At 48.0% G+C, this 14,957-nt stretch overlaps 1 protein-coding gene across 22 annotated transcripts in view; it reads left to right on the forward strand.

Moving 5' to 3' along the window:
* The window catches only part of LOC119660950 (protein unc-13 homolog B), a 241,664-nt gene that overhangs the window by 211,526 nt on the left and 15,181 nt on the right, over positions 1–14,957 (forward strand). For all 22 annotated transcript variants that reach the window (XM_038069982.1, XM_038069979.1, XM_038069973.1 and 19 more), the window contains 2 exons: positions 13–301; positions 456–813. In XM_038069982.1, coding sequence (XP_037925910.1) covers positions 13–301; positions 456–813 — 647 coding nt within the window. The remainder of the gene's footprint in view (positions 1–12; positions 302–455; positions 814–14,957) is intronic.

Consider the following 14,957-nt stretch of genomic DNA (forward strand, 5'->3'; position numbering starts at 1 on the left):
TTGTCCCTGTAGCCTTGAACCAAGAATAACGCAGAGCGTCCGCGAACTGGGCGATCTCCTTTTAGCAATAAAGGGAGGTGGTACAGTGGCGAATCCCAATCAGGCAGCGCAGCGTAAAGATGTTGCTGTCGAAGCTGATGAAGTGTTACGACCGCTGATGGATCTGTTAGACGGTTCATTAACGCTCTATGCACAATCATGTGAAAAGACTGTTCTAAAACGTTTACTCAAGGAGCTGTGGAAAATTGTGATGCGTATATTAGAGAAAACAATCGTTTTGCCACCAATGACTGATCGAACGGTAAATAACTTTCCTTTTTTTTTAGTGAAAATTGTCGTCCTTGATCCATAGAGAATCTGTGGACACTTTTCCTTTTTGTGTTTTACTTTTGAGCCTCTGCGGTTTTGATCAAACTGGAAATATCCTTGCATTTTTTTTGTCCTTCCATTCACAGATGATGTTCAAAAACCTCACAGATAATGCGAAAAATCTTGCTGCTAATGCCAAGATTGAAGATATGTCGCGTCTGTTCAAGAATCACATGGCCGGGAAACAGGATGTGAAGAATGCCTTAAGCGGTGTCATGGATATTTCCAAGGAAGTGGAAAAGAATCTTTCACCGAAACAATGTGCCGTACTGGATGTAGCTCTCGATACAATCAAACAGTACTTCCATGCGGGTGGCAATGGCTTGAAGAAGACATTCCTGGAGAAATCACCGGAATTACAAAGCCTGCGATACGCCCTGAGTTTGTATACGCAAACAACAGACACCTTGATAAAGACATTCATCACGAGCCAAGTTCACGAAGGTAAGTGTACGATTAATTTTTCATATTACTTTATTTTATGTGATTGGAATTTTCGACAGTCGAAAATGTCACGGATAAGTTCTGTATGGGGTGTAAAGGTCGCTAGGAAAATTTCCTATTTTGCATGCTAAGAATCCAAAATCTCAGAGGAATACATGAGGGCTGGCAAAATCGGTGTCTTGTACAGGAAGAGCTTTGATCTCTTCTTCTTTTTCTTCAGCCTTTGTCCCGTTCACAAGCGGGGTCGGTTCGTCGTGATCGGCCTCGCCATTTGGCTCTATCGAATGCCTGATCTGGGTGCAATCTCGAGGCTTTCAAATCCCCATCCAGTGTATCAAGCCACCGTTGTTTAGGTCTGCCTTTTGGTCGTCTACCATCGACTTCGATGTTCAGACCAATCTTGGCAAGTGAATTCTCATTGGCACGAATTGCGTGATCATACCCTCGAAGACGCCTCTCTCGCAACTTTTCCACGATCGATGCAACCCCATAACGATCGCGGATATCCTCATTTCGGATGTGATTTAAACGTGTGACGCCACTACTCCAACGTAACATCTTCGTTTCCATTACCGCAAGACACCGTTCATTGTCTTTGATAGTCGGCCAACACTCAGAACCATAGAGAGCGACACGACGGATGACATTGCGGTAAATTTTAGATTTGTGACGTTCGTTGATACGTCGATCACAAAGAACACCAGTTGTGGACTGCCACTACATTTAAGTTGCACTAAAGCGTGACGTAACTTCACATGGCAGTTCTCCATTGGCTGATAGCAGTGACCCGACAGGTCACTGCCGCTGACAGTGATTGTGCCTGTTTCATGGTGATTGGTTGTCAAAAATTCAGTTTTATTCAGATTCAAACTGAGACCGTGTTCCATGGGGCAATCATTCCATTTTTGAACAAGTTACTCCAGATCATTTCTGCTATTAGATGCTAGGAAAACATCATCTGCATAAAGCAGTGTCTAGGGCGCTGGACGTTGGATGCCCTTTGTGACAGTGTCCATAACAAGAACAAAGAGGAGTGGTGAGAAAGCGCTTCCTTGATGAACACTAACAGAGACACGAAGCCATTTTGATACACCCGCCACACTTCAAACTTTACCTTTCGAATCATGGTAGAGCAATTGAACCCAGCGCACGAGTTCCTCTGGCACGAAGTGTTGTCATAAAGCATACCAGATGAGTTCGTGTGGTACACGGTCAAACGCTTTCTCTAGATCCAGAAAGGCAATACAAAGAGGGCGATGCTTTTCACGATGATTCTCCATGAATAACCGCGTAGCGTGTATTGCGTCAGTAGTTCCGCAGTTCTTGACAAATCCGGCTTGATTCACGGTTATTTCAACGATTTCGCGAATACGGTTGTCAAGAATGCGTTCAAAAATCTTGATGGAGGATCGTACCTCCTACATTTACCTCAGCATCACGGATCACTTTCTCGAGGGCCAGGTTAAAGAGGACGCATGATAGGGCATCCCCTTGTCGTAGACCGTTGTTGCTGTCGAATGTTCTTGAGAGTGATCTGATCCTGCTGCTTTTATCTGGCCTCGCGTATTGGTCAGGGTCAGCCTAGTCAGTCTTATTAGTTTCGTCGGGATACCGAATTCTCTCATGGCCGTGTACTGATTTTCCCTTATCAGCATAGTCCAGTAGTTGGGTAGACTTAAAGAGGATCGTAACCCTCGCATTTAGCTCAGCATCAAGGATCACTTTTTCCAGTGCCAGGTTAGAGAGGACGCATAATAGGGCATCCCCTTGTCTTAGACCGTTATTGGTCAGGGTCAGCCTAGTCAGTCTTGTTAATTTCATTGGAATACCAAATTCTCTGATGGCCGTTTATAGTTTTACCCTGGCTATGCTGAACAGATGGTGGAACTGTTGTCCATATTCCAACAGTTTTTCCATCGCTTGCCGCAGAGAGAATATCTGATCTGTTGCTGATTTGCCTGGAGTGAAGCCTCTTTGGTATGGGCCAATAATGTTCTGGGCTTATGGGGCTATCCGGCCTAGCAAGATAGTGGAGAATATCTTATAGATGGTACTCAGCAACGTGATACCTCTATAATTGCTGCACTGTGTGATATCTCCCTTTAATGCCTCGTTGCCAATCGTCAGACATTGATTCGCTGTCCCATACCTTGAGCACAAGTTGATGAACCACTTGATGTAACTGGTCGCCTCCATATTCAACTAATTCGGCTGTAATTCCATCGGCTCCTGGCGACTTATGATTTTTAAGCCAATGAATTCCACGGACTGTTTCTCCTAAACTTGGTGGTGGCAGGATTTGTCCGTCGTCTTCAGTTGGCGTGACCTCCAACTCGCCGAAGTTCTGGTTGTTCAGTAGCTCATCAAGGTACTGAACCCATCGCTCCAATATGCCCATTCTGTCGGAAATCAGATTTCCCTCTTTGTCTCGGCAGGATGAGCATCGAGGTGTATAAGGCTTCATCCTGCTGACTTGTTGGTGAAACTTCCGCGTCTGGTGCGGTTGCTCCCTGTACTTTTCTAGTTCACAGACTTGTTGGTTCTCCTAGGCTTCCTTGATGGCGCAAAATGTCACGTACTACGAGGCAAAATTTCGAAGAAGAAAAAGCGGAATGTGCCATGGTTGCATCTTGTCACCGATATTACTTCTTCTTATTAGGGGTGACGTTCTTCATGTTGCCTTATCCGGAAGGCGTGGGGGAATTCAATGGACGATGACATATTCCCTCAAACTCCTCGACTACGCTGATGACATTTGTTTGCTTTCTCACCGGGTCATGGACTTTGGCCAAATGACTTTCCTTATCTGCATTAATGGGCAGAGCATCGAAAACATCGGTCAATATGTGCATCGCAATCTTCTTCTTTTTCTTCAGCCTTTATCCCGTGCACAAGCGGGGTCGGCTTGTCATGATCGGTTTCGCCATTTTATTCTAACAAATACCTGAACTGGATGCAATAGCGAGGCTTTTAAATCATCGGGTGACGGGTCCTTAAGCAAATGATTTGAAAACGCTAGTCATTCACGTATCAAAACGGTCATTGCGACACAAGCCTTGGTTGTCCAGGTATGAGGAGGCGACGTGGAAGCGAACTTAAACTTATCAATGAAGCACTGCCAGGAGGTACCTTTATCTCTACGGTAAATGCTGTGCTTTTATCCATATGAAATGCCAATTACCGGCGGGTCAAACCACTGAAGACCAGAAGGAGCCCTGCGCCGAATAAGTAGTTCCTGACCTTATCATCATCATCATCAACGGCGGAACAACCGGCAACCGGTCCTTCAAGCACGCGTTGAACGCTTCGAGCAGCAATTCTGACCGTTGGCGGAATACCAGTTTGTAAACTTCCGCCGGGATGCCATCAGGACCTGGCGCCTTCCTGTTTTTCATAGTGAGAACCGCTTCTTCGAGTTCTCCCATTGTGAAAAGGGGGCAATCCACGACGCTTTCCGCGCTATTTACATCAACCCCTACAGGGTGTCTGGGGAACAATGCCCGCACAATGCGGCCCATCTGGTCGGTGTTCAATATGCAGGGCTTCAGCCCAAGCCCCAAGCCCCCAAGTCCCCACGGGTCACCATTCACCTCATTAACAAGATTTTGCCAGCCGCGAGCTTTGCTTTTATTTATAGCGCTGCGGAGTCTCGTTTTTGCTGATCTATATTGTGCCTTTATGGCACATGCCTCCTCGTTGGCGTACAAACGTTGTGCCAAATGGCGGAGCTTATGACACTCCTCCCGTAAGTTGGCAATTTCCGCCGTCCACCAGTACATAGAAGGCTTGTCGCGCCTGGGGCCTCTCCGGGGCATGGAAGCCTCACACGCCGTCGTTATCAAATTCATCACTGAATTTACGACGGTGTCAGCTGCGACACCACCACCCCCTAGCGCGGCCCTACCTGCTCCAAGAGCTTCGACGAACCTTCCGATGTTCACCCTCGCGACATTTCACACGCAGGGGGAGCGTCGTGTTGGTGCTCGCCGGCAAGTAGCGTCAAACACTTCGAACGCAATGTACTGATGATCACTTGCCGAGAAGTCTTCTAGGACTCGCCACCAGTCCACCGATGATGCCAGAGATTCCGACGCAAAAGTGATGTCAGGAATGCTTCCTTCACAACCTGGGCGCCGAAACGTTGGCGTGGATCCGGTGTTTAAAATTACGAATCCGTTTCCCTCTGGAGTCTGATTGAGGCATGCCCCATTCAAGAGCCCTGGCATTAAAATCACCGCCAACCAGGATTCGTCCCTCCGTGCTCGAAACGGCGTTCTCCAGAGCATCAAGCCGGCGCTGAAAGTCCGGAATCGACTCATTCGGCGTGAGGTAAACGCTAAAAAACGTTATCCCTAAATACCGGATCCAGACAAATCCGTCCCCCCGGCCTTCGACAAGAACACGAAGTCGAACGTCGTCCCGAACCCAGATGGCAGCGGTGCCCGATAAGTCGAGATACCATGAGGACGGGTCCTTGTTTCAGTATTGCTCGCTAATCAGCACTAGATCAGCATTTACTTCCGCAGCGAACTGTGCTAGCAACTGGTGAGCGGTTGCACTCCGGTGCATGTGCGGATCATGGCGTTCGCACCCTAGCCCTCTCCAATTCCGCCCTGAAGATCGGACACCGTCCCGAGCCCGCAGTGTGTGCGACGCTTTCGCCAGACGCGCCACGATCCCTGCAGAGAACACAACTCTCGCTTTCCTTGCAAGTCTTCGCTTGATGACCCGCTTGGCCGCATCTCCGGCATGCTGTCCTCCTGTCCGGACCCTTGCAAGCTGCTGATGTGTCTCCATAGTCCAGACACCTGTAGCACTTGGTGGGGACTATCCACATTCGTACCCTGCATACTACCCATCCGATTTTGATTCTCCCGCTGTTAAGGAGTTTCCTCGCATATTGGTCGGGGACTTCCACCATGGCGAGCTTTTGGCCTCGAGCATTTACAGAGGTAATACCTACCCGGGCTTTGGTCACCTCTGGACATTCACGCTTTAGCGCCTCCTCTACTTCGGCCTTTTCTGTGAGGCAGTCAAGATCCCGTATTTCTAGAGAGCACATGGGTTCTAGGCTGGAAACAAGAGCCTTCTCCCCCAATAACCCCTTCACCGCTTCGCAGAACGTGCTCTTGTTGGTCATCTTTGGGCCCAGTTCGACGAGAACTCCAGCACTCCTCGTTTTCCGTATCGAAGACACCTCTGCTCCGTTCTCCTCGGGTTTCATCCTGTAGCGGATTTCACTAAGGACTTCCGCAAATGTCTTGCCTTCCGTCGGCTTAATGAGCAGAGCCGACGGTCTAGTCCTTCTTCGTTTCCTCGTTTTTTCCGGTACTGGCTTTGGGTTGGCAGCCTCCTTGTTTTTGGACAGACGTGTCCGTTGTTTCTTGTTATCCTTTTTCGCCTTCTTTTTTTGGGCCTTGGAGACTACTTCGATAAAGTCTCCTTCAGGCACGTCGTCCTCTTTCCGCTTTTTCCTCAGTTCACTTTGCAGAGGGCTATCTGCGGTCCGTTTGACGCAAGCAGCATTCTCAGCGGGGAGTGCGACTGTTTCTGCTCTACAATCGTCTTCCGCTGCTCTCCACGTTCGTCTATAAAAGGAAATGCGGTCCAGTAGTTCCTCCAGTTCCATCAGCCCGTTTTTGACGCCTTTGCTGACGTTCCTCTGAAGGAACGTTGCCGACCGCATACGTTTCACCACTGCTGCGCACTTTCTGATGAGCCTTTCCTCTTCGGCTCTAGCGAGGACGGTCGAATGCACTTCCACTCGATTTGTGTCCAAATCCATCTGCTCAGGACTAGCGTTTCTCACTGAGCTTACTTCCAAAACAGGGGCACTGCAAGATAATGGAGTTGCCATCTCCGCACGGTCAGTCGCGCCACTTGATGAGGCTTCCTCTTTATTTGGGCGCCCCGGTGTCTCATCGGGTATATCAACCCTCGTTGCCTCTTTCACTGATCGCTGCTGTGAACGACGCATTTTTGTGCTCCGCCCAAACGCACCCTCTTCCTCCTTGTCTGTTGTTTCGTCGTTTTTTTTTTATAATTTTCTGAATATTCTCCATGAAAAAGGTACCAGCGCATCGTGTGCAAAGGACCGGGCCGCAATAGTCAAGAACGGGTATACCCTCGGGGACGGAATTCACGGACGGATCAGCGCTCGCTCGGGGCAACGCGGTCTACTAACACCGGTTCAATGCACACTTCCCGACCAGGGTCCCGAAGGGGGGCTTATTATTATTATATCGGGGCAGGGGGCTAGTTGCTTGGCAGCTCCTTCTCTGTACAGGGAGTGGGCGTGCCATGCTCAAATCGTTAATCCGTTTATATTGCCCGGTTCGTCGTTGTGTTGTCAGTCCAGTCCGAGGCTCCTGTTGGGGCTTCGTAACAAGTTGTTTTCCGTGTCAGGTTATCAGCCCTGTCCAGCCTCCAACCTGGATGATCAGTTGGTACGATTTGTCCCGTTTTTAGGCGCGGAAGAATCGCCTTCATCCTTCTCCGTCTGCAGCTTTTCGTTAAGAAAGAGCTCCCAGCGATCACCACGTGGAGGTGGAGATAGGGCGGGTTGTTAAGCAAGCATTTCCCAGGTTTTATGCTCCATCGTGGGTACCAATCCACGTTTCGCCCTGGGACCTATCCTACCCTTTGACCACCTACCGCCAGTCCTTAAGTTTATTTCTCTGGTTGTGATATCCAAACTTTCTGTACTTATTTCCAAGGTTAGTTTTTTGGCTTTCGATCTTACTGCAGGACAACCTGAAATTGTCCTCCGTTTTTCAGTTGCTCTACTTCTGTTCCTGAAGTTACTTCTTGAAGCGATTAACGCTGGTTGCTTCGGTGTTAAATATTGCAAGATCTATTTCTCCCCAAATATAATTTTCTTCCACAGGCCTAGCGACCCCCTTATATAGAGTTTATTCGTGATAAAATAGTGTGGGCTTTTTTGAAAAAACAATATTTTTTTTAATTTAATTTCAAAATTCAAGGAAATTATTTTTTAATTTTTAATTTCCTTTTTGGGAAATATCATTGAATAATTTTATATTTCCCTTAAATGTAAGTTTTGATTTGGTAATTTTATTAAATTACTATTTGTTTTGATGTCGTGCCGTGAGGTTTATGGCCGTTTATTTCATGTCCTTATTTATATATTTTTTCCAGCATTATCTATATGTAAATGTCTATGCCAAATTAATTAATATGTCGACGTTTTTCTCTTATATATGGATTTAGAACTATCACAAATTTTACACCAGAAACGTTTTTCTATTGAAAGTTACGTACATAAATTAAAAAAAAGAAAGAAAAATAATAAATTAAAATAAAATAATAAAATAAAATAAATAAAATAATAAAATAAGGAACGTAATTCAATGTTTTTTTTTTTTTTAATTTATGTACATACGTCATAATATGAAACAAGATCTTCTAAATCAAAGAAAATAATAAAATTGCATGGAAAATGTAAGAACTGAATAATTCAGAATTTAATTCCATCTGTTATTTCGAATAATAGATGATACGACACACTTTAACATTCTATTTAAAATTATATTTTTTGCTTTGTCCTTCGCCACCTACTTTTCTCCTTTAATTTTTCTCATTTTAAAGGTCGAATACAAAACCCTATTAAAATCGGTTTACTGTCTGCCTATTTGTCAGTCCGTCTGTCTGTCTATTTGTCTGCCAATCCTCAGAAACTGTTTAGTTTAGTTTAGTTAACTGGGGGGGAGCCGCAGCTCCGAGCACTCAGGCCATTATTAGGCCCATTTTACTATCCCCGTAAGTTGCCTATTCAATGGCTTCCCAATTACGGTGTTCGCAGGCTTTAGCGAATCTGAGAACATTCTCAAGAGGCAGAGAGTGTGCAGATTCTTCATTGTAGAAAACCTTGTCAAGGTGTCTTCGTCTGAAATCTGAGGATGCCGGGCAGTTGCATAAAAAGTGCAGCGCTGTCTCCTCCTCCTCCTCACATTGGCTGCACACAGCCGAAACCACTACCCCAATTTTTTCCATATGGTAGTTTAAGGGGCAGTGTCCCGTCAAAAGCCCTACTAGGGTTTTCATATCCCACTTCGTAAGGGACAACAAAAATGCCGCTCTAGTGGCCCTAGGCTCCTTCACAAGAGTCCAAATTTCTCCACTCGGTTGCGTGGATCCTTCTAATTTCACCCTTCAGAGTAGACTTGACAGCAGATGGTCGGATTCCAAGAGTTGGTTCTGGCCCCACCATTGTGGATCCAGACCCTCGGCGAGCCAGTCTGTCAGCCTCCTCATTACCGGCGATGTTAGAGTGCCCCGGCACCCACATCAGGAATGTTTCGTTCAGTCGGCCAGGTTTCAACAGCACCTGATGACAACTCCACACCAACTGGCTTGATATGTTCTTGCCATTTTGTGCTGATAATGCCGCCCGACTGTCGAAACAGATTCGAATGGTGCGACCCCTCCATTTTTGTCGCAGACATTCTTCTGCTACCAATGAAATTGCATGTAACTCCGCCTGGAATATGGTCGTCATTTTTCCGAGGGGTCGGGGCCAGTTCTATAATCGGATTCTCTGAAAAAACCCCTGCGCCCGATTCATCCTCCATGACTGACCCGTCGGTGAAGATTATTAGGTCTGTAATCTGAAAAGACTCATGGCCACTTGTCGACCATTCTTCTCTTTCGGTGATTACGACAGTGTATGTCTTTTCAAAGACGAATCTGGAAACCATATGATCGGTCGGCATCAGGGCTACCGGATGTTTTTCAAGGAATTTTCAGATAGACGCATGCCCGTTGGATTGGCCGCTTTTCCACGCGCGAGATAGCCGCTTTAACAGCCAGTGTGGCCGAGATGCGGGCAACGTTGGACGCTCAGCGTTCGGGCGCCAGATCGCGAGCACGTTCACGGTCTGCCATCCGAAAAGGGCGATCAGGTAGCAGGTCGTCAGGACAGTCCGCGGACCGAGGGATTTGCTGGTACCACCGCAGATTCGGGGATAAAGCGACAAGATGTACGCTACCGTGTAGATTCGCGCCTACCGCAAAAAACTAGGTCCGCGGGGGGTCTTGGCGACGGCCACCCAGAACGCAGCGCCACGTCGCCTAACTATTTTCGACCCCCTCAGCAGGCGCAGCTACCTCATCGATACTGGTGCGGAGGTTTCGGTTCTTTCCGTACTTCGGCAACATCAACTTTTCCCACAACCGCTCAAACTTGCGGCAGCAAATTCCTCCCGCATAAACACATACGGGTAGAGGCAAGTGGACGTGAGTCTTGGCTTGCATAGGACATTTTCGTGGCGTTTCATCCTGGCGGATGTCAGCTTCCCCATACTAGGCGCAGACTTCCTGTGTCACTATGGATTGCTGGTAGACTTGCAAAACAAGTCTCTTATAGATTCCACGACCAACCTTAATTCGTCGGGACAAATGGTATCTCACCCAGGCAATAATCTTTCCGTTCTTTTAGAAGACATTACCGACTCTCGTGTTCGGGCACTTCTCCAAAAGTTCAGCCAGATTACTACCAAGTCTAGTCTCTCCAAACCAGTGAAACACAATGTGCAGTACCACATTATCACTACTGGTTCCCCGATCTTCTCGAAGGTGCGTCCTCTACCATCCCAGAAACTGGCTATTGCACGGAAAGAGTTTGAACAACTCGTTCAACAGGGTATCTGCAGGCCCTCAAACAGCTGTTGGTCTTCCCCACTGTATATGGTCCCTAAGCCAAACGGCGAAGGGCGCCCATGTGGGGATTACAGAAGGCTAAATGCACAGACTGTTCCTGACCGATATCCAATTCCACTCATCCACGACTTTGCGCATCACCTCGCGAATTGCCACATCTTTTCGACCTTGGACTTAGCCAAGGCTTACCCCCAAATCCCAGTAGCTCCTGAAGACATTCCAAAGACGGCAATATGCACACCCTTTGGACTATTCGAGTTCACCCGGATGACTTTCGGATTGTGCAATGCGGCGCAAACCTTTCAAAGGTTCATTCACTCAGTCCTGCGAAACCTCGAGTTCTGTTTCGTATATTTGGATGATGTTTTGGTCGCTTCTTCCACTGAGTCTGAGCACTTAGCCCATCTCGAGTGCATTTTTCAACGTCTCCTTGAGGCCGGTTTAGTCCTAAACGTTGAGAAATGCAAATTTCTCCAAAAACAGGTGAGATTCCTCGGCCATTTCATTTCCCCTGAAGGAATACAGCCCGACCCAGACAAGGCGCAAGCGATAACAAGCTTCCCGCGTCCAAAGACAGTGAGGGAGTTGAGGAGGTTCTTGGGCATGCTAAAATTCTACCGTCGTTTCCTGCCCAAGGCCGCCCATCACCAGTCCATTTTGAACGCGTACTTGTCTGGCCCCAAAACTAAGGACACACGAGAGATCGTGTGGTCTGAAGAGGCTATCCGCGCGTTTGACAAATCCCGTCAACAACTGGCCGACGCTACACTCTTGGCATTCCCTCTGCAAGATGCACCCCTAGCCGTTTTTGTTGATGCCTCTGACATCGCAGTAGGTGCTGCCCTTCACCAAAAGGTGGACCAAGTTTGGCAGCCGTTGAGCTTCTTCTCGAAGCAGTTGAATTCCGCTCAACGGAACTACAGTACCTGCAATCGCCAACTGCTCGCCGTGTACTTGAGTATCAAATACTTCCGTTTCTCCCTAGAGGGCAGACCGTTCACAGTGTTCACGGACCATGAGCCTCTCACGTATGCTTTGAAACAGAAGCCCGACAAAGCGTCCCCTCGTCAGCTTCGACATCTGAGCTTTATAAGCCAGTTTACGTCAGACATCCAGCACGTGTCCGACAAGGACAACATAGTTGCTGACGCTTTGTCTCGTGTCTCCGAGGTTAACATCCCCGCCTCACTCGATTTCTCGGCTATTGCCAAGGCGCAGGAGGATGACGCAGCACTTCAGAGCCTCAAATTCAACCCCAAATACAAATTTCGGGAGTTGCCCATCTTCGGCTCAAACCTCTCTCTCTGCTGCGAATACTCGGAAAAGGGACCTCGGCCATACATTCCGGCCACCTTTCGCAAGGAAGTGTTCCACGCAGTTCACAACTTAGCGCATGTGAAGGATCCAACTGATTAGCAGCGGTTCGATTCCATGCTGTCCTGCCGCATAAAAAATTGCCGAAAATGAGGCATAATTGAAGGCACCTTCGATGTCCATGAATGCGCCTAAGGCTTATTCTTTTTCGGACATCGCCTTTTCAATTTTTGCCATAAGTTCATGGAGTGCTGTCTCCGTGGATTTGCCTTTCTGGTAGGCGTGTTGCCTATGGTGAAGTGGCCATTTAGGAATGTGTGTATCCCTTATGAACCGATCTACTAGTCTTTCTAGTCCTTTTAGCGGAAAGGACGTTAGGCTGATCGGTCGAAAGCTTTTTGCGTCTGTATAGGTGGGTTTTCCTGGTTTGGGAATGAACAACACCTTCACATCCCGCCATTCGTGTAGACCCAGGGCATCCATTCCTTCTATTACTAGCGCAGGGATGATGCCATCCGGACCTGCAGACTTGTATCTATGGAACGAGTTAAATGCCCATTTCATTCGCTCCAGTGATACTACTTTGCATGCCAGATTCCAGTCTCTCGGTTGAGGGCTGTATGCACCTGTTGGCCCCGAGATTCGATTTTGGATGCTGCCTGGGAAGTGTACTTCAAGCAAATGATTTGCCGTTTCTTCATCGCTTTCTGTGTACTTCCCATCCCCCATTCCAATTTTTGGTTACGTTCTTTGACCAGAATCCGGTTCAGCTTTGAGGTTGCCTCAAGAGAGTTAGTCTCTTCGCAAAAGCGTCTCCAAGATGATCGTTTAGCCGATCTTATGCTCTTTTTCGAGCCTTCTGTGCCTCTTTATAGCGATTCCAGCTAGTGCCTGATTCACCCTTCAGAGCACGATTAAGGAGCATCCTTGCCGTTCTCCTCTCTTTTGCCAAATCCGAGTTCCACCATGGCGTTTTACCCTTCTTTTGCATCTTGAGTGGACAGTTTTCTTCGAAAGCTTCTCTCATGCTAGTTGTGATCATCTGGGTTGTCTTCTCAATTCCAGCAATGGATATGATGCGCTTCCCAGGGATCGTGATTCGGGCGCTCAATTCTGTTTGATACATTACCCAATCTGTCTTCCTCGGATTCCGAAATGGAGTGGCTGGAGGTGGATCCATGCCCATAACGAAATCAATGCGTCTGTGATCCGAGAGTGTGATATCGTTTAATACGCTCCACTCTCCGATCAGAGCCGCGATGTCAGGAGATGCCACCGTGATGTCGATGACCTCTCGCCTGACCACGTTGAAGAAAGTGGGTTCATTACCCACATTTAGGATCTGCAAATCGGTAGTCTAGTCTCGATCCTCTTGCATTGATGTTCGAACTTCCCCAGCATATGTGATGAGCGTTGACATCACATCCTGCTATTACCCCCATGCCTCTACTTTTGGCATATTGGATAGCTCTGATGAATGTTCCACTGGGAACGTCTTCTGCGTCGTAGGGGAAATATGCAGAGCACCATAGTATCTCCCTGTTGACTTTTTATGGTTAGCTTAGCCGATGTGATGTCGCCATCACATAGGTCGTTAACCAGATTAGCCTGGAAGTCTTTGGAGACTACCATGCAGGTGCGGGGTCGATCGCTTCCATTGGCATACAATAGGTCAGCATGTTGGAAGTTTAGGCCCCTGATTGCCCCACCAACAACCCACGGTTCTTGTATGAGGTATATAAATGTCTTGCAGCTATTGATCCGATGACTGATAAGTGCAGTCGCCGCTTTACAATGCTCCAAATTTAACTGGGAAATGTGGAACCTCATCTACGTTTCAGATGTAAATGCCGGGGGCTGCATGTCCCCTTCAATGGTTTTAGGAGCCGACACTTGTAACGTGACGGTCTCCAGCCCATAGTAGAGCCGGCAACTCGATTTTTCCTGAACCTTCTTAACATCAGGTTCGGGAACGCCGATAGTGAGAAAAGTTTCCGGCCTATAGGTTCTCTCTCCTGTTTTGCTGCCTAACAGCAGCCAGGTGGAAGTGTTAAGGTTGTTCTGTACACCAAGTTGTTCCAGAACCCCAACACCATTTCGCTCTTCTTCTGGAAGCCAGAGAAAGCACTTTTTGATCGATGGAAGCTCAGAGACCCTTTTCAAGGTTAGTCGCGCACCCTCCCACACATCGTTAAGGGAGGAGCAGTACTGCCTGAGCCACTCGTTCGTGTCTTCGTCGGCAAAGTTCAGACTTAACATTTTACGGTATACACCTACCGACTCAAAGCGAAGCTTAATGCCTTGCGCGGACGCAGTTTCCTCCTAAGCTGTTCTCACTGCTCAGTATCGTAGCCGGATGGATTAGAGTCGTCATACAGGACCCATCCATCGGCTTCGATAGCCTTGACTGCAAATGAAGGCCTAGCCACTGCCGGCCGAGCCCTTTTTGCTGCCTTTTGTGTCGAAGAGTTAGGATCGTCCGAGGACTGCTGCCGCTTCGGTTTTCCCTTAGCCGCCGGTGCCCCGGACGCTCCTTTCCCTTCAACCTTGGCACAGCTCTTTGGTTGTGCGTTGCCTGGAGGCGGTTTGCCCGAAGGCGGTTTGCCCGGAGGCAGTTTGCCCGGAGGCAGTTTGCTCGAAGGCAGTTTGCTCTCCATGGACTGGTGCTTACCCATGGGCAAGACTTTAGCCTCAGCAAGTGGTGCCGATTGGAGCCTGGGGTCAGGAGTACTGACAGAAGGGGCCTGCTTCGGCTCGTCCGTTAAGGACTGGGACTGAGTCTAGAGTCAGGTTCTCCATCGATGAGCTCAGGGTTGCCCCTTCACTCGGGGTTGGATCGTCACGATCGAAGTTTAACTGTGTTTGCTTAATAGGTTTATGTTTTTGTTTTCTAGTTTTTTCATAGTTGGCTGCCATGGCCTCAATTTTTCCGGGGAAACTAAGTCGATCTCGGCAGAGCCCCTTTTTGCCGATACAAGGCTAGTTGAAACTGGGGGTCGCCTGGTACCCAGAGTTCACCGTTTACGGCCACATCTTAACCCCTGTGACCATTCAGCCCTCGGCACGGTAGTCACACCTTGGCTAGGGGTTTTAATTACCGCTTGGCTTCAGGTGTCACCTCCTCCCCACCTGGAGGATCTTCCTTACTGAAC

This window comes from Hermetia illucens, chromosome 7 (assembly GCF_905115235.1).
Source record: "Hermetia illucens chromosome 7, iHerIll2.2.curated.20191125, whole genome shotgun sequence".
Lineage (NCBI taxonomy): Eukaryota > Metazoa > Arthropoda > Insecta > Diptera > Stratiomyidae > Hermetia > Hermetia illucens.